Source organism: Thamnophis elegans, chromosome 5 (assembly GCF_009769535.1).
Source record: "Thamnophis elegans isolate rThaEle1 chromosome 5, rThaEle1.pri, whole genome shotgun sequence".
NCBI classification, from domain to species: domain Eukaryota; kingdom Metazoa; phylum Chordata; class Lepidosauria; order Squamata; family Colubridae; genus Thamnophis; species Thamnophis elegans.
The window spans coordinates 76,642,720-76,663,570 of NC_045545.1; the positions used below are offsets into that span (position 1 = coordinate 76,642,720).

General features: G+C 38.0%; 1 protein-coding gene across 1 annotated transcript in view; it reads right to left on the reverse strand.

The window, feature by feature from the left end:
* Positions 1 to 20,851, reverse strand: part of SULF2 (sulfatase 2) — a 108,222-nt gene that overhangs the window by 69,287 nt on the left and 18,084 nt on the right. Inside the window, 1 exon segment of the mRNA XM_032219086.1 lies at positions 10,811 to 11,050. Within this exon segment, the coding sequence (XP_032074977.1) occupies positions 10,811 to 11,050 (240 nt within the window).

A 20,851-nucleotide genomic window follows, 5' to 3' on the forward strand; every position in this document is an offset into this window, starting at 1 on the left:
ACCTTGCAGTCAATTTTATTGAGTTCAGGGACTGGTCACAGATTCAACTTCAGCCTGTTTACAACAGGGCGAGGTGAAAGCAAGGGTGTCTTCAGGGTAGCTAAAACAGGATGGCAGCTGGGATTGCACAATCAACATTATCTCAACGTATATGATGCACATAAAAAGGGATGGCGTTTTGATCACATGATCACACCTCTCTTGACATTTTTGATTCCTTCCTCAGGTCAAAGTCTTGTTTTGCCACAAAAAGGCCTAAACTAACAGTTCCAACAATATTTAAAGAAAGAAAATCCATCTGAAATTGTTTCTTTTTTAAGTTTAAGTTTAAACAAGCTTTAAATTTATCATGGAGACTTTTGTCTCAAAATTTATTTTTCCAAACTTTTTTTTACTTTACAGCTACTACAGCACAATTGCAATGCTAGGCGTTGCTGTTTTCCTTGGTGGTAAATTGTTATTTTGATTGTTAGCTTCATGTTTTGTAAATATATTTTTCATCACTGTTTAGTTGTATTGCTCACATGGACATTCCTAAGTCTGTTGCAACCTGTTTCTGAAATGCGATTTTTTTTTTTAAAAAAAGTGTAAATTAGGTTGATTCACATACAGACTTGGTAAAATCCAAGGTGGTGAGGGCACAATTATATAGTTTATGTATTGTTTGTGACCTTTTATTCTGAAAGATAAAATTTCCCTGCAGTGATGGTAGTTTAAGATCAAAAGGGGTATGCGATTTTTCTTTATGGCATTTTTCTGTTGAATATCTTTCTTAAACTGTTTCTATCACCTAAAGGTTGGGAAAGCAAGTTTTAGTGCTTGTTTCCAAAGGATCAATTTGAAGAAAGGACTTCTCTATAGAAAAAATGTGAAAAGGAGGGGGAAAACTCTATCCCCCCCCCCATGGCTGCATTTTATAAATATTCCCAAAAAGACTAATAAGTGCTTAAACCTATCTGTCCTGTACAGTTTGGTTCCTAATATTGAAATAAGAGCAGAACTGGGAATGTATTACTTATAGCAGATGGGGAATTTCGAAGCACATTTTTAGATGCTGATATTCTTTTTAGGGTATATATATTATTCTTTTTTATAGGCTCAAGTTCAATAATCTGATAAGTTTTTTCATACTGATGTGGTATTTATAGGATTGAAATTTATCATGGACTGTAGAAATCCTTTGATAAATTGTCCACCTAAGTTCTTGTTTTGAAGACTTCAAGTTGATTTTTTTTCAAAGCAAATCTCAAACTAGGTATTATTTCTTGGCTGAAATGACAAATCAATACGAAGGAACATTATTTTTTAAATGCAGGTGCTGGCATCCCCTCAGAACAGTACATTAGCAAGGGAGAAGAAAAGGAAGAGCCTTTTAGACCAAGACAATTTAAAAATACATCAAACAGAGGTATATTTTGTTAAAAATAAAGAGAGGGAAAACACAGGGGAACATTAAATGTTTGTATCGATTCTTCAACTACATTTTATAGCTATGGATACATTTTGGCTGGGAAGAAAGAAACCTGTCCAATAGTCTCAGTGTGACTATTTATATGGTATTTCTATAGCATATCCATATACATGATGCTAGGCAGAGCAAGAGTAGAATTACTTCTTTGAAGTTCTTCAATAATCTCCTTTTTTCTAGGTCCATATGGGGAGGGGAGGATGATACAAGAATGTGAATGTAAATAAACACATATATCGTGAATAATGTCAGGGAATGTTTGTAAAACATCATATAAACCTTTGCTGAAACTAAGGTAAAAAAATTAAGATAGTCTCACAGTGTAATGAACAAGGACACACATTCTACTTTGCAGCTACTAAGATTGTTGGACAAGCAGGCACAAAAACAGCCAGGAAAGTGACTGAAGCCTGGGAAACAGTCACCTCATCAGTCAACAGGAGTACTGATTTACTACCAGCTTATCAAGTACTTAGAAGGTGAGGGCTGGGCAGCACAAGCAAATGACAGTTTATCAACACACCCCAATCAACATCTAAAAAGCCACATATAACAGTCACCATATAAATACCATACACAGAACAGCACACAGTCTGCTAGAGAGAAGTTCCCTGAAGATGGGCTCCAGCACGAGTCCAAAAGCTGGGAAGACAAACTTCTGGTCCCGGTCACCAACCCAGATTGGAACCTGCAGAATTATCCTGGGACACATATTTGTAAGGTTAAAAAAGCTTGAATCTTGTCCATAGTTACCTAGATGATATTTCACCTGGGAGTTCTATGCACAGCATGGGGAGCATGACACAAAATATAATTGTTTCAATAATATAACAGGGCTGGCAAGGTGGTAATGAGAACAGGAATAAAGTCCTGAAGATATACAGTACTGTGCAAAAGTTTTAGGCAGGTGTGAAAAAGTGCTGTAAACAAAGAATGCTTTCAAAAATGGAAGTGTTAAACATTTATGTTCATAAATGAACAAAATGCAGTGAATGAACAAAAGAGAAATTTAAATCAAATCAATATTTGGTGTGACCACTCTTTGCCTTCAAAACAGCAGCAATTCTTCTAGGTACACTTGCACACAGTTTTTGAAGGAACTTGGCTGGTAGGTTGTTCCAAACATCTTGGAGAACTAACCACAGATCTTCTGTGGATGTAGGCTTTCTCACAACCTTCTGTCTCTTCATGTAATCCCAGACACACTCGGTGATGTTGAGATCAGGGCTCTGTGGGGGCCATGCCATCACTTCCAGTACTTCTTGTTCTTCTTTACGCTGAAGATAGTTCTTACTGACTTTGGCTGTATGTTTGGGGTCGTTGTCCTGCTGCAGAATAAATTTGGGGCCAATCATATGCCTCCCTGATGGTATTGCATGATGGATAAGTATCTGCCTGTATTTCTCAGCATTGAGAACACCATTAATCCTGACCAAATCTCCAACTCCATTTGCAGAAATGCAGCCCCAAACATTCAAGGAACCCCCACCATTCTTCACTGTTGCCTGCAGACACTCATTATTGTACCGCTCTCTAGTCCTTCGACGAACAAACTACCTTCTGCTACAGCCAAATATTTCAAATTTTGACTCATCAGTCCAGAGCACCTGCTGCCATTTTTCTGCACTCCAGTTCCTATGTTTTCGTGCATACTTTAGTCGTTTGGCCTTGTTTCCACGTTGGAGGTATGGCTTTTTGGCTGCAACTCTTCCATGAAGACCACTTCTGGCCAGATTTCTCCGGACAGTAGATGGGTGTACCTGGATCCCACTGGTTTCTGCCAGTTCTGAGCTGATGGCACTGCTGGACATCTTCCGATTTCAAAGGGTAATAAGCTTGACATGTCTTCCTTGGCCGACCACTGCGTCTACGATCCTCAACGTTGCCCATTTCTTTATGCTTCTTCAAAAGAGCTTGAACAGCACATCTTGAAACCCCAGTCTGCTTTGAAATCTTTGTCTGGGAGATACCTTGTTGATGCAGCATAACTACCTTGTGTCTTGTTGCTGTGCTCAATTTTGCCATGACATGAAACTGTCTTTCACAACCTCACCTTGGTAGCAGAGTTTTTGGCTGTTCCTCACCCAGTTTTACGCCTCCTACACAGCTGTTTCTGTTTCAGTTCATGACTGGGTTTCAACCTACTTGTGACATTGATGATCATTAGCACCTTTTTGGTATAATTGGTTGATCATACACCAGACTATAATCCTACAAAATCCCTGACTTTGTGCAAGTGTACCTATGAGAATGGATGCTGGTTTGAAGGCAAAAGGTAGTAACACCAAATATTGATTTGATTTAGATTTTTTTTCGTTCGCTCACTTTGCATTTTGAACATTGACAAAAACAAACAATCATTATTTATATTTCTGAAAGCATTCTTTGCTTACAGCATTTTTTCACACCTGCCTAAAACTTTTACACAGTACTATGCAAATGTTCACCTAGTCATAAAGTTCACTGAATGACCTTTGGGCCAATGATCATCTCTCAATCAGATTTCTTATGCATCTTTAAACATATCTCTGATGTTTCAGAAACTGCACCTTTATAAAACCACTAGGGTATTATTCAATGTCATCCTAGCAGTATCTTCTACAGAATAACTCATCCTTTTCTTAATTTAGCATAGAACACTGGCCTTTTCTTTGCAATAATATATTCAATATAAACTGAGAAGTCTCAGTGGGAAGCAATCTGGTTTTAGTGGTTAGGAGTCAACAGACAGAACTGTGATTCAGAGAGCAATGTTCCTATGCTTGGCTGTGACATATTCTGCAACCTCGCATAACACAGTTCTGCTTTTTGTACTTTTCATCTGTTTGGCTTTGAGCAATATTCCTCCATATGCAATCATCTATAAAAGATTGCAATACAATTTTACTATTACTATTTTTGTCAGGCACAATTAACAAGTGCACTTCAAAATATTGGTACGGTGGAGAGTTGTTTTAATGTAGGCATAATATATTAGTCACTTTGTATAGTCATTTCACACACACACATACACAGACACACACTTGATGTGAGCAATTTTTCAGTTATGAATTGTCAGTTTTGATTTTTAGTGTTTGGAATCCATAGAAAAGTCATGATAATGTTGACTCTTTGCTGATACAAGTTAGAGCAAGCAAATCATTTACCACTATATGCAGAATATGGGTTTGAATACAGCTTTGCAATAACTGATTGCTTGGCCTTTTGTTCTCATCTATTACAGCAATGTCTAGATTTTTTTTCTTGCTCATTAGTTCATTAGCTTCATGGAGATCCGAATAACCCTAGTCAACAGAATTATGTAACTGATGAGATGTAATAAGTATCACAATTTTGCATTGTTTTGTTAAGTTGTAAAGCTGAGTGACAGTGACTCCAGGATCTTACACATGCCAATCCCAACCACCAGGTAATGAATGCCATTTATCTGACTTTTTCTATCTCAATAGTCAGTTCTGTTTGGTTGAAATATCTGGCAATGCAAAATAAAGGAAAATATTTTTCAATAAAATGAAGGGATCCTTTTTTGAAGCTATTACAAACTTTTTAAAATAGTAGCTCTACCGTCAATATTATTTCCTGTTCAATATAAACTAAATTATAGTATATGTTTAGTTCTCTCAAACTGTGCTATGTAAAATACAGTTTCTTCTTCGCCAATTATGTTCACAATTATAAAATAAAAATTAAAAAATTATATCATGTTGATTAATCAAAAATAAATCTGCAATGAATGTTCTCATAATAGCTTGTCAGCTTAAACTGAAAGATTCAAAATTATGAATTAAATCCCTCCTATCCAAGATTGTCTTTTTGATGTTGCTTCTGCCACTGGTTTACTTTCTCTTTTACTCACTCTTGGTTCATTCTGATTTGGCTTGAAATGAAATTGGTAAGAAGAAATTCCCAAAAGTAATGTTTTCCCTTGATTCTTGTCTGAGAATGAAGACATATAGAAGATTAAACGCGCATGTAGGTCAACAAAGGGGGGAAAGGAAGACATCAGTCCTTTATAAAAAAAGTGATCTTTACAAGAAAGTGAACATAAATAGTGCACCCATCAGCCTACAAATGGAGCTGTAAACTTAAAGAGAGGGTGAGGGGCAAAGGTTCATTTTTCCACCAATCAAAATGAATACAAAAAAAGCATTTCTTAGAGGAATTTGAGAAATCAAGCACCACTCCCTCATGTTTGTCTTCTATAACCACATTCATCATTTTAAATGTTCCCTCTTGGAAGGAAGTGGCACCCACTTATGAAAAAGCTAAAGAGGGAACATTTGTTTTGTAATTGTTTATACAAGAATCTTTCCTTGGTTTCTGATACCAAAAAACCACCACTGTAAGAATCCTTTGTTTGTGCCTCAATTATTTTTTTATATGCTTTTGATTCAAGAGTATGACTTGGCCATTCTTTTTTGTCGAGGTGATTCAGCCACTGAGTGGGAGAACTTCCTCAGATTAATCCTTCAACTAACATGACATGTTTACATATAATGTCTTTCTGCCTAACTTCCCATTGGGTGTAATATAAGTAAAGATAGGAAACTCCCGTTACGAATAGAGGTGTTAGGCCTACAAGGCCTACCTCTGTCTCTTGTGGAATAGATGTATATACAATGCAGACTTAATATCTTGTTACCTCAACACTGATATTTCCACACAAGTCATCATGAAAAAACATGCTCTGTGGAAAATGTATATGGATTCCTACATTCAGTAAGGGAAATATGTTTAGACCAGCTATTCTATGGAAAACTATTAGCTGGTATTTGCCCAGCAGAACATTTTCAAGATTTGTCCTGATTAATCATAGCCAATACAGAGTGAGTGGCAAATTTTGTTTTATATTTAGATTTACTTGTCATTGTACGTATATACACAGTATACACGTACAACGAAATTCACATAATAACCAGAGACCAGGCCCAACACACATGACAATCCCCCCCATACACCCCACCCTCCAAAAATTCCCCACCCCAAAAAAGAGGTGGACATTTTCTCTTTGTATATAATAATAGAATACAAAGGTAAACACGGGAGCTATGACTCAAAGTATACATATTATAGCATTTGCTAGAACTATGACTTGAAGTGCGCACATTACTTGCTATAAACACCTTAAATGATCTGCATCTTCTCCTGGGGCTTGTGCAGTTGCACTTTCCAACTGACATACACCTTGGGAAAAGTTCAAGGTGTTCCTGACAGACACTATCCCTGTACCCACATATATGAAGGTTCATATTTTATATTTCGAATCTGGCTCTTCATACACATAGTGCAGAGTTTGTCTCATAAACATATAGACAATACTGGATTATGAAATGTTGTTAGTATGACATATTCATTTATTCTGCATAGAATATGACTGCTTACTTACAGAATACAGTTTCTAATATTGGTGGTTATTAGCAATAGCACTTAGACTTACATACTGCTTTACAGCCCTCTCTAAGTGATCAGCATATTGCCCCCAACAATTTGGGTCCTCATGTTACTGCCCTTGAAAGGATGGAAGGCTAAGTCAAACTTGAGCATGGTGAAATTTGAACTGCCAAATTGCAGGCAGCTAGCAGGCAGCAGAAGTAGCCTGCAATACTGCACTCTAACCATTGTGCCACCGTGGCTCCTATTAGCAGTATAAAATCTAGGATTCTGCAGTAATCCAGATACAAATGGAAACACTGTTGCACAACAGTGGAAAAACAGAGATATGTAAATGAATAAATTTTACAATGTGCAGGAATAAATAAACTGACAATTAAAATCAAGAAGGCTTTGAATACTTTTTTACGTGGGATTGGTTTTAGTAATTGCCAACTAATGGAAACAGAAATTAGAAATCCAAAAGTATGAAAGAAAACACCAAATATGTAAGGAAAGGTCCCTAAAATGTATAAGGAAATATTACTAGATCATTATTAATGCGTAGATAACAGCGGGACGTTACACACCCACCAGTGGTGGGTTTCAAAATTTTTTGGAACCTCTTCTGTAGGTATGTCCTGCTTTCCAGGTTCACTGGTAAAACCTCTTCTAACTGGTTTGGTAGATTTGACGAACCGGTTCTACCGAATAGGTGCGAACTGGTAGGAACCCACCTCTGGTTACAGTTGAAGGGGATCCATCTGTTCCATTCTGTAGAGATTCTCAGTCATCCAGGTCATGGTTGTCCCAAAAGTGCTTTTTCATGAGGCAACTGGACTTTCTCTCCCCCCCTTTTTTTTGAAGATCTTTTGCTCATCCATGATATTCAGATGAGATGAGAAGCGAAATGTCTTAAAAAAAAAAACCAAAAAAACAAACCCAAGAAAGTCCAGTTGCCTCCTGAAAAAGCACCTTTGGGACAACCATGACCTAGATGACTGAAAATCTCTACAGACCTTTAACTATACAATTTGGGATGAACACCCTTTCAATAGTGTGAGGAAAAAATTGCAGGCTACGGGAACCAGGAGCACTACACAGGTGACCCTGAGAACAAAGATAAACCTCCAAGTGCTTCACCCTCTAAAAGGATGCAAATTACAAGTTGTCTGCAAGGAATATAAATCCTTCCATTCCCCACTATCCTGTCAGAGCTGAAGAAGGTTCTTGGATGAGAAGAGAATCCTCTTAAGAGAAAAAAGAAGAGACAAGGCAGTCTAGTTGCCACCTGAAAAAACACCTTTTGGACATCTGTTCCATCGTTAAATAACTCTTACTATTCTCCAAATATTTGCAATGTTTAATTTAACTGTCTTTCCTTTTGCTCTGAATTCACTGGTTTAATATTTTATTTGAAGGTAAATTTCTATAGTTTTAATAGTAAAAAACCACCAATCATCAGAAACTCTGCTGAATTTGCAGCCCTTAAATTCCCAGAAAAAAATGAACTAAATTGGGATTTCTTAATAGAGTATATGGTCTGCAAAAATCCAGGTAAAAACTAGATGGCAGCAAAGTGACACACACACACACACAATCAAAATCTCAATTTTTGACACTCAGTAGCTAAGACACTGAGCTTGTTGATCAAAATGGAGTGAGCTCCCGTTACTTGTCCCAGCTTCTGCCAACCTAGCAGTTCGAAAGCATGTAAAAACGCAAGTAGAAAAATAGGAACCACCTTTGGTGGGAAGGTAACAGCTTTCCATGCCCCTTTGGTGTTTAGTAATGCTGGTCACATGACCATGGAAACGTCTTCGGACAGCACTGGCTCTTCGGCTTTGAAACGCAGATGAGCATCGCCCCCTAGAGTTGGAAAGAACTAGCACATATGTGCGAGGGGAATCTTTACCTTTAATAGATATTCAGGTTTTTTGCATCCTGGATATGTTGATCCTAGGATTGTAAATGATAGGAAAAGGGCCACCTATTTTAGCATCTCTCAACTGGCTTTTTCCTCTGCCTAACAGCATTCAAGAGAACTAAATGCTTATGAATGCTTTTAATAAGTATAGCAATGCTAGTCTCTCTGCCGGCTCATTTCTTGGCAGCTTACTATAGGCCTGCATTCTACTTTAACGATATAATATGTGGCTATCTTCTTATTACTTCTTAAAGATAAAATATGCCTGTTTGTAGCCTAAATTCTCAGACTTTCTCTTCGGCCACCACCTTCTGTATGTCTTTGTCTCTTAGGGTTTAAATAGATGTAAAAAAACACCTTTCAAATCAATGCATGGATAGTTGTGATGTTTATTTCAGAAGAAGTGGCCGAGGAGAAGTAAAATTATCATTATTCTGGCTACCTATGATCACAAGCTGGATTGGGGTCCTGAGCACTATCTTTAAGGAAAAGCTAAACAAAACAAGACAAAAAGGCCAATGAGATGTTGTACAGTTAATGTTAAAGTGATTTAACATTAAGAGCCAAGCAAGATGCAACTGGGCATCTTTGCAAATCAGAAATAAATATCCAATCAGCATACTGTAGGTAGCAAGAGAAGAGAAGCCTGTTTGCCCTTTTAACTTTCTTTTCTGGATCAACTCTTTCTCCTCTCCCCACCACCCTCCAGTAAAAAGGCTGAATTATCAAATCTCTGATGATGTATGCAGCAGGAACAGTAGCAATAGGTCAGCAATACAGAAGTCAAAGTACATGACTAATATAAAATTTGTCAATGATAAAAGTGGAGTAAGTGGTACATTGCAGTCAATAAATAGACCATAACAAAAAAGGAACAAAAGCCTGGCAGGGTGGATATGGATAGCTATCTTGGCTTTAAAAAAAAAATCAAGCTCTATTTGGAGAGCAATCAAATTGCTGTAGGAAATAGGCTTAAAAGATTGGGAACCCTGAGTTGCAGGACCAAAAGTTCAACACTGATGATTGCAGGCCTGCTGCTGAAAGAACAAGGGCAAAGAGCTAAAAGAAACACGAAATATATGACTGTTCAAAGTCTAACCGTTGCTCACCTTTAAATCAAATCTCAGTTAAATATATTGGATGAAACTCTTGGATAGCTGTGACTAGGCCTCCTTTTTTTCCCCATTGAATACTATATTCTACCTGTCCCAAAACCTGTTTGGTTTCCATGACAGATTTCAAATCCCACCCTTTTCTACACTTACAGAAAATGAGATGTAATACCCTGGGAATTTGCCCTTCCCAGTCACACATATAAAATTAATGGAAGTTGCGCAACTGCATTACTAGATCCTTGCATAATTTTCATTCATTTGAACAGAAAAACTTCCTGGTGGTTTGAGTAGATCTGTCTTCCAGTCAAAACCTTTAATTGTGCCCAACACCCGCTTCCTTTTATTTCACATTAAGGACATCTTCCATTATCTTTTCTTAACCGTATCGTGATTTACTTCCTCTTCCAAATTTCTCCTACAATGAAAACCTTTTGAGGTGAATTGGATTGGGAAAGAGTGAACTGTTCACAGTCACCTTACGTTTGGTGATTAAGGGTAGACATGAACCTTGGTCCCTCTTACTCTAGACCAGTGGTTCCCAACCTTTTTTTGGCCATGCCCCATCTAAGCATCTTTAAAATCCTGATGCCCTCCCTGTGACATATAATTCTTACTTTACTCAAAAAGTAAACTCTACTCACAAGGAGGAAGCTTAAAAGCCATTAACTTGGTTTAAACAAGGTTCAAATTTCCCCTATTAAAAATCAAATTGCCCCCCTGTGGGTTCCCATGTGGGTATCACTGCTGTAGATCAAAATGTTAGGCTTGATGCAAGTTCTAGAAGCTGAAATATAAAACATTGGTACGGCAACAATTTGGGAGTGGTATTTGTTTAACATATGTGAAATTATATGTGCATTATATGGCAAGTATAATACATACATTTTCAACCTTAGCACTAAAACATGGGTCTTTTTGCAGTGATCTTACCTGTCCTATACCCTGTGTTATTGAGGTATACTGCAAATGTACGAATTTCATGCTGGGCTTGCCAGGATGGAGATGAGCAGTTTTCATTGTTAGTGTAGGTGTTGTGATTGTGGACATATTTCCCTGTAAGAATAGAAGAGCGGGATGGACAGCACATGGGTGTCGTCACAAATGCATTGATGAAGTGTGCACCTCCCTGTTCCATAATCCGCCTTGTTTTATTCATCACTTGCATTGAACCTGAGGAAAGAAAAACAGTATCATGTAGAAAAAGACAAGTTTTATCAGTTTCATCCTAAGTATCAAGCTGAAGGAGCCAATCATGATAAAGGCATTTAAGCAAGGGAAAATTGGTGACACATCTGTTATTTATCCCTGCAAAAGTATGAATTTAGTAAAAGCTTTGATGTTTTAAACTCTTTGAAGATTTAACAAACAAACCCAAACAATCCGATATTAATATTCAAGCTAACATAATGTTACAGAAATAGCACAATAGCCATATCAGATTGTTCCAAATTGTCAGCAAGTTAAGCTTTAAACTTTGAAATCTAAAGAAGCATATCAGACACAAAGAAAAAAAATCCAAAAGAAACAAAACAAAACAATTGAGCAGGACAATCTCAACAGATAGGGCTATTCTGTTTCCTGAAATGTGACTTGATACCGTGTTTCCCCGAAAATACGACAGGGTCTTATTTTCTTTTTACTTACAAAATATGACCTTGGGCTTATTATAGGGGAGGGCTTATTATTTTGGAGTTATCGGGCAGCTGCTCCCTTACAAACTGGCTCCTGAAGACCCGGGCACAGCCTCAGGGGCAAAGCAGCCATGAGGTGACCAAGCTCACGGGCAACCACCCGGCAAACCCCCTCTCCAGCCAGGCAGAGTGCCATTCACTGACCTAGGGGGTATCCCTAGGGCACCAAGCCATGTGGTGCTTTGCCTGCTCCCCAGCTCCCGCGACTTGGCACATTAGGGATACCCCCTAGGTCAGTGCATGGAGCTCTGCCTGGGTGGAAAAGGGGGTTGCATGAACCCCTGTTCCACCCCCAGCAGGCATGCCTTCTAGCCTCAACATGTCCGGGCCCAGCTCTCCCTGCAGCAGCCGCCGCTGCGCTCCGAGCATAACATCTTCTCCGATTCCAAACTCCCAAACTCGGCTGCCGAGTCTTCCAGCAGCGGCCGCTCTAGGAGCGCGCTCTATGGTTGTAGGCTGGCTGCTGGAAGACTCTCTGTCCGGAAGACTCTCTTACAAAATATACTGCAAAATGAAAGTTATAAGCTTTGGAATTTCCAAAGGATATCTCAGCAGCCCAGACATTGAAAACAGACAATAGGTATAAACCAATATATCCTGGATATAACATGTGTCCCACCTGCTCTACACAAGAATTGCCAAACTGGAAATTGGAAGAGGGGCTCTTAGTTATAATGATAGGACCCAGAAAAGTTCATGTGAAGAATTTGCAATGGAGGAAAGAAATTACTCAGAAATTACTTTCCTGCTCCTCTTATTAGATACTAAAGTTATTAACTTACTTATTATGCCTTCTTGAGAAAAAAAGAACTTATGATCAAATTAATCATACAATAGAAAGTAATTTCTGAAATGAAAATACTGTATATTAAGTCCATGTTATTCTTTTATTGATTAGTTGTGCTTAGATACTGCCAGATTCAATACAATTTTTTGCCAGTGGTTTATAGCAGTGGTCCCCAACCCCCGGTCCGCGGACCGGTGCCGGGCCGTGGAGTACCTGGCACCAGGCCGCGCAGCGGCCGGGGGCCATGATCGCTCTTTTAAATCCGCTCCTCTTAAATGCATTTCTCTCCCCCCCCTTTGGTCCCACCCTCGGCTCTCTCTCCCTCCCTCCCTCGCCGTCTCCTCCCTTCTCTCTCCCCCCCCACCCGCACCGATCCATCGCCAGGGAAAGAGAGAGTGAGAGAGTGAGAGAGGAGAGAGAGAGGGAGAGAGGGAGGGAGTCAAGAAAACTGTTCCGGCCGCCGCTGAAATGACTCAGTAACTTTTGCGCTTGGATCTGCTTTTTCAAACCTCCCCCAATCATCATCGCCTTCCTTCCCGCCCTGCCGTGCTTGGTCTGGCTCTTTTCTTTTTTTGCTCTCTCCTCGGCTTTTCCTGCTTTCTCCCTGCAATTTTGTCACCCAGATGCATGCTGTGGTTCGTGAGTGCGGCTCGGTTTTATGTGTCCGCTTCTCTCCCTTTCTCTCCACACACCCCCCACCTCCATTTAATTATTTTTTTTTAAAGAAAGAAAACCGTAGTTCTGCCAATTGCAAAAAAAAAAAAAGTGTGTGTGCGTGCATATCTGCCGGCGGGTGTGTGTTTGTGTGGTGTGTGTGTGTGTGTATGCGCGCGCAGAGAGAGACTGGTTGGAAAGGAAGGACAGGACTGGCGGTGTGTGTTTCTGCAGCCCCTCCGGTGGAGGCTGCACTAGCCGTCAGATCTGGTGTTTTTTTTTCCCCCTCTCCTTTTTCCGGCAGGTCGTTTTAATCCTTGCTAATTACTTTCTGTTCTTCGCTTGCCAGCTTCCTTCCCACCCTCCTTCCTCCTCCTCCCCCCCCCCGGCCGGGTGCGCCTCCCCGCTTTTACTCCCAAACAGTTATATATTTATATATATATTTATTTTCTCTCTCTCCACGGCATTCGCGCGCGTGCGCTCTGTTCTTTGCCCGCCGAATGTGGTGGGGAGGGGGAGGGCGGGCAGAAAGATTGGTCCGGGTTGAGGGTTCAGGATGGTCTTTGAGGAACATAAGTCTGTCCGGGTGGGGGAGGCATATTAAAGCACTTTATATTTATGTAATTGTATTTTATTTTGTAAGGCATGTTTAAATACAATAAAATAAAAGTTGTTTAATCAAAACAATCTGATATATAAACAATCAATGTGTCGTCGCGAACAACGCCCCCCCCACCCCTGCGCGCGCTCAGCGGGCCACGGTAAAATTATCAAAGGCTGACTGGTCCGCGGCGATAAAAAGGTTGGGGACCACTGGTTTATAGCATAAAAACATAGTAAAAGTGTCCATGTACTTATGTTTCCTGTTATCCCATCCTCTCTTTTAAAAATGCAGAAGACATTTTAGGTGAACTTTTATAATTAATTAAACTATTAAAAGGTAGATCTCATAATCTTATCAGCTTGCATCCTTCCTCTTTAAATAACCCAGGTTTCATCAATCTTTTGTCATTCTGTTATAAATGTTATTAAAACATAAAATGTTTTAAAGGCATTTTTATTGAAATAATAGTACATGTTATAGCTTCCCTTGGGGATATTAACTTCTTTTAATAAAACCACTGTAATGAAAAGATCCTATAGATCAACAGTCTTTAGTACAGAAACCCATAATCTCTTTCTAGTTTGAGAGCTAATCCAGAGGGGCAGATTAGTGAAAGGTAAACATTCCCTTTTGTTACACTATTAAATAGACTGGCTTTAAATATTTTAAAACAATGGCAAACTCATCCAACAAAAACTTCCTTCCTTTATCCTGTCTCCCAAGACAAGTGATGCAAGAGGAAATAAAATCTCCCAAACAGTTGATTCATTCCTTTTCTGGAACGTCATTACTTATCTGTTTAATTGGGCACACTAAACTAAGCAAAATATTTGTCTCTGAAGGAGAAAAACTATTCCAGACAGTCTAACGGTTATGTTGCAATATTTAGTAGCAATGTTGTATTTAAACCACATTTATGTTTGTATGTCATGCAAAATGGGCATCATATAAGATTAATGGCATTTCATTGACCCAGACATTCTAAATACGCTAGGATCTTCCAAAATATTTATTCAGGTATTTGGAATAAATCAGTGGTATTGTGGGACTTTGTACAAGATTAAAAGCTGCTTCAGGCCTCTGTAATCACATCAAATTGGGTTGTGTTTGAGATCTGAGCAAATTTTCACTTGATTGTAACTTATTTGGTTTCTTAACCTCAAATAACCTGCCTTATCACTCCTTGTGCCCCCCCCCCAACCTCCTGGTCTTTCAAGAGGAAGGATTGCTTGATCCCTTTCAGCTTCCCATCATAGGTATCTCTAAATTTCTTTGTGTATAACCACAACAAATACACACAACATATGGATGAGTAGGCATGTGCATCCAATTAATTTTATTTTCCTTTTGCAGAGTTGAGAGCTAGGCAAGAGGTTTTTTTTTTTTTCTTATTTCAGAAAATTTTTGGAAACTTGGGGTGGAGAAGGAGTTCAATTCTTTTTGTTTTCATTATTTTGAGGTTGGCCCAAATGGAAATTTCAAGGTTGTCTTCAAAATGTTTTTAAAACATTGGAATGCACTGGAATGGAAACAGTGCCAGTAGGCAAGGGCTGGCATAGTATAAGTAATTTGGAGATCTGGCTTTTTGTTCTGTAAAGTGGAAGAACAAAAAAATTTCTATAAAGAGGTTTTATATACATGTTTTATATACATGAAAAGTTTCTACATCAATTTGTTTTCAAACACACATATTTCTGAAACTTGTTTATGTGTACATATATATTGTAACCCAATCCCACAATGCAAATTCTGCATAAATAGAAAACATGGTACATATGTCTGTTATACAAAGCTGCATAACTTATTATTTCATTGCAGATCTCAAAGAAAGATAAGCAATAGCAATAGCAATAGCAGTAGACTTATATACCGCTTCATAGGGCTTTCAGCCCTCTCTAAGCGGTTTACAGAGAGTCAGCCTATTGCCCCCAACAATCTGGGTCCTCATTTTACCCACCTCGGAAGGATGGAAGGCTGAGTCAACCCTGAGCCGGTGAGATTTGAACCGCTGAACTGCTGATCTAGCAGTAGCCTGCAGTGCTGCATTTAACCACTGCGCCACCTTGGCTCAATAAGAGTTATATAGTGAAATCTCTATCTACTACTTAATTCTGTAAACTCCTATAAAGCCCTGTCTGACTATTTTAGGATCTTAGGAGGCATTTGCCATATATTCTTGCAGTCTTAATTAATAGCAAGAAACTTGGCTTAGAAGGAAAGTGTTCCTTCAAAAGATGAACACTCAAACAGAAATAAAGAAACTTGGTTTGGTTTAGTTGTAATCCAATTGTTATAGTTTGTAGTAACTACAAATTACATTTAAAAAAAACTTTCACTATGAAAGATATATTTTTCAACTTAGCAATTAATTGTAGAAACACTGTATTTTTCTAGACAAACATAATAGGAACTTATCAAATTTCTGAACCAGCAGTCTGAAAATGTCTGGATTTGGTTTGGGAGACAGAAAATTAGTATGAGGTCACTAAGAGGCTCAAATAGCCGCCAGGATATAAAATTCTCAGATTTTCTCAGTCCCACTTTTCACTGTAATATGAGCATATTTAATTAATTTCTAGCTTATGGAAAGCATTTCATACACTACAAAAAAAAAGAAAAAAAGAAAAGAAAACCCTTTGTGCAGCAGAGATTTAATGGATATGTGACACGCTCCAACCTATAATACTAATTACTGACCTCCATAGAGCTACATTTTTCACCAAGTTGCATTTTATTAGCAGAAATCATACCATTAACGCCAACTCTTGAAGACTTTGAATTGAATGGATGAATTCTGGAGAACAGAAACTAACAGATGACTTTAAAATTTTATAAATATTCAGTGCTTTTTAATGTATGCATGTATGCAAAATACATTATATATATTTTAAATACATACATAAAAACATATTTGTGTTTAGACACAGTTGTTATATGTATGTACTGTATATACTCGAGTATAAGCCTAGTTTTTCAGCCCACTTTTTGGGCTGAAAAAAGCCGCCTCGGCTTATACTCGAGTCAGTTAAAAATTTGCCCGAAATGGAGGAGAAAAAGGGGCAGGGCCATGCCGCTGGGTGACACTCGTGAATGGCCCAGTGCCCCTGAGTTTCCCCTCCCTCTGTGTCAGTTTGCCGCGCAGCGTGCACCGCACCATCCCCCCTCCTCACGTTCTAATGTAATGCAGGGCTGTCTTACGATTCCCCTTCCTCCCCCTCCTGCCGCTCTGCAACGATGTCCCACCTCCTCCTTGTTATGGCAAGCAGCCACATAGCAATGTCCCACCTCCTCTGGTACAGTGATCCAATGATAGGAATCACTGTGCCGTGTGTCATAGGAGGCGGGACATCGCTCCCGCGGCTGCACGGGACATCATCATCACAGCGGGACATCAGCATCATGAGGTGAGTGAAGTATTTCATTGAATACACCGCTAGTTTACTGTTTTTCTTTGAAATAAATATTCAAAAACATTATTGGTATCTATTTTTATTTTTGAAATTTACCGGTAGCTGCTGCATTTCCCACCCTAGGCTTATACTCGAGTCAATAACTTTTCCAGTTTTTTGTGGTAAAATTAGGTGCCTCGGCTTATATTCGGGTCGGCCTATACTCGAGTATATACGGTATGTACATATATATGTATGTATGTATGTATGTATGCATGTATGTAGGGCATGTATTTATATAGATGTTTCGTGTCCAATTAAATCTCTATTAGCACAGTTCTGCAGAGTATAGTTGTTTTATATATGATGTACCCAAACACCAATGCAAAACTATGATAATGGAGATTTAATTTGTCATGAAACATCAACATGTAGCTGATAGAGAAACTTGTATAAGTTTAATGCCTAACACAAGTTAGACATATAGCTTGTGATATCATGCAGCTCTTCAAAATCTTTTCAACCTTTGAAGATTTTTTCAATCATACCAATCCTAAACAAATTTCTATAGCATTTTTTGAGGGTTTTTTTAACTGCAAATGTAAAGTAAATCCTATACTTTTTAAAAAATAAGCTGATATTAAAATCTTTAAAAAGACCTTATTTTTTTAAAAAATAAAACATCAAAATCTAAAAAATCTTGACGTGTGTGATGTATACAGTAGTAGCAAAAATCAGGGGTTAATATGTATCTAAATTTAAGGCCTGCTATGGTTTTTAAGAACAGCAAAGTCACTGGTTTCAACTGGAGAAGTGGCGCTCCCCCCCACAATTTGAAACAAATCTACCTTTAAAGTTTGGAATATGAATAAGGATTAAAAAGAATATTATATATTTAGACAAAAAGCTTATATATCAATCTTTAGCTATTTTAAATACTTGTGCTTATTGTTCTTCATTGCCACGGATAAGCAGGGTAACAGTATATTACCTTACAAGATGGCAGAACCAGATTAAAAGTTGTACTCTTAAACATATTTATTTTAGTGGTGCTTTAAAACATGGGGTGTGCCTCCAACATATTGTATTGTAGCATTCAAAGCCTTTCCAAGATTGTATGGAATTGAACATTTCTATATTTTGGCAGGAGTTCCAAAGGCTCTGAGTATCAATCTAAATTTTACACTCCTCCCCCCCAAAAATCATACAGTACGTACTAGCTGTGGTCCAACACTTACCACAACATTTTGCACTGGATCTGGGTCCTATACAACAAGGGTCTCCAACCTTTCTAACTTGGCGGACCGATGGAAGAGGTGGGGGAGAGGATATGATTTTACATGTGTGCGCACTCGCCCACACTTCAGTGGCCCGGTTCTAAATGGGCTGATACACACACACACATACACACATTGGAAAAGTGTGTATATATATGTGTGTGTGTGTGTGTGTGTGTGTACAAACATGCATGCATACATACATACATACATACGTATGTTCGTTGCATTTGTGCTGATAAATAAATAAAGGGATGCAACACAAATGTAAGGCAACATAAAAAAATGGCTTTCTGCCTGGATGGCTCCTAGGGTGAAGTGAAAGACAGAAAAAGGGAAGCAGTATGCTCCCTCACATATTTGGGCATACCAGGGGTTGTGACACCGTGTGTGTGTGTGTGTGTATGTGTGTGTGAATGGATATATTCTTATCCATTTTTAATGTAAGATACTGGAATATTGCAAATAAGTGTTACAGTGTCTTGCAAAGGCTTGCAAAGACTTGTGATGATATGCCATCTCATAAAGCCCAGTCCAATCATTTAAGTGTATAGTTATTATGTTTAAGTGATAGTGAATTATCTATTACTGAGATTTGGGTTTATGATTTGGAGTTACTACTCATTTAAACATATTTTTTTCTGTTAGTAATAAAGTCTCTGGTGCCCAGCAGAATGTTCAACAGAATGACAGAATGACACTGACTTTGAAAATGTTATATTGGAGGGAGAGGTAACTATTCAAAGCTTTCTGGGCTTAATATTGTACCTCTTTTCTCTCATGCTCCCAAAAGCTAGATAATTTGCTTTGCTGAATGCCATGTTAAGATTTACTGGTAGTTAAATTGTACATACATAAAACTATATGATTGATACATATTTGCCATCTACATATCTTGGCTTGGGTGAACATATCTTGTTAAAAATGTATTTGGTTATTTACATGGAGACTGTTTGCCTTTAGCGTAAAAGCCAAGATATCACCTCCTATCCTTAACCTCTTTAAACTTGTAGAGCAGTACAAAAATATTCCAGATTCTTCATCTTTTTTCAGATATAATTAAAGAAAAACATGTATCACAGAGGGATTAGGGAATGAAATAGAACATGTAGTCCTTTATTTCATTCAAAGTTATAATGGCACTGGAAAATGTGACTTATGACCATTTTTCAGTTATGACCCTTGCAGCATCCCTATGATCATGTGATCAAAGTTCAGATGCTTGGCAACTGGTTCGTACTTATGACTATTGCTATGCCCCATGATCATGTGATCTCCTTTTGCAAACTTCTGACAATCAAAGTCAATGGGGACACCAGATTTACTTAACAGATTACTAGCTTTATCAACTGTAGTGATTCACTTAACTGTGGCAAGAAAGGTCATAAAATGGGGAAAAACCCACTTAGCAACAGAAATGTTGAGCTCAATTGTGCTCATAAGTGGAGGACTATCTGTAGTTAAAAACATTGAATACAAGTTGTGCACCATTATTGTTGAAAAGTAGGTATTCTTTGTATCATTATTTGCTGTTTAACTTGATTTTATTTAAATATTTAACTGTAAGATACTAATTGTAGTTAACTGATCTACTGATATAGTATTTATTGATACTTATTGATACTGATAACTTCATAGGAATCAGTGAATTACAATGTTATACCTGCAACCTTGAAGAATGTATCCTCAGAAGTAAGTTACACTAAGTTCAATAATTTCTCAGCATTACTCAATATATTGTTCAAAAGCCTCAGGTTCCAACTAAAACAATAGACTACTTATTCTGCCTTTCCGTGTAATAGTTCTCAGATCAATATTCTTCTCAATTCCACCCCTGCAGCAAACTCCCAAAATGAACACTTTCAGAACTGTTAGTTTACTTCTATTTGAAGAGATCCAAGCTGCAGTAGGGCCTTGTAGCCATCAAAATGTATATATATATCCAGAGAGACAAATGGAATGAGACATAATAGCTTAAAGCCAATTTAAGTACCATTCTTATTCTGAAGCACTATATGATCTCACAGATGGCTTCGTCAAATGCATTTCGTCCAGCAGATCTTAATTTGTTTGGACACATGAGCCATTGTGCTTGAAATCAGCAGAAGTACAACAGATTATTAGCGAAAGGAACTCTACTGCTCAGAGAACTTTGCCAATTGCATCAGAGACAAGCAGGCAAGCATAAAACAGATCATGATAAATTTTTAAGGACCACCCTCTGAATTTTAGTCACAAGAGACTGTGAGATAATGTGCAAAGCTTTTTGGAATATGCATTATTAAAACAGGTCTGTCTAGCTCTGAGACACATAAATTTCTCACCCAAAAATGTTTCATGAAACTAAAATTTTCCTTCCTTGATGCAGTAGATATATGCTATGATTTAAGAATTCAAAAGGAAATGCAAATAATTTTTATGATGTTAAATCATGTTAAAAAAGGAACATCAGCAAAATTAACAAGCTACCCATTAATAACTATGACTCATCTTATAGTATTAATGTAAGTATTTTGAATTTCTATTGCATAAAAATAAGGAGTTTTATTGTAATGCTCCTTAGGACAGA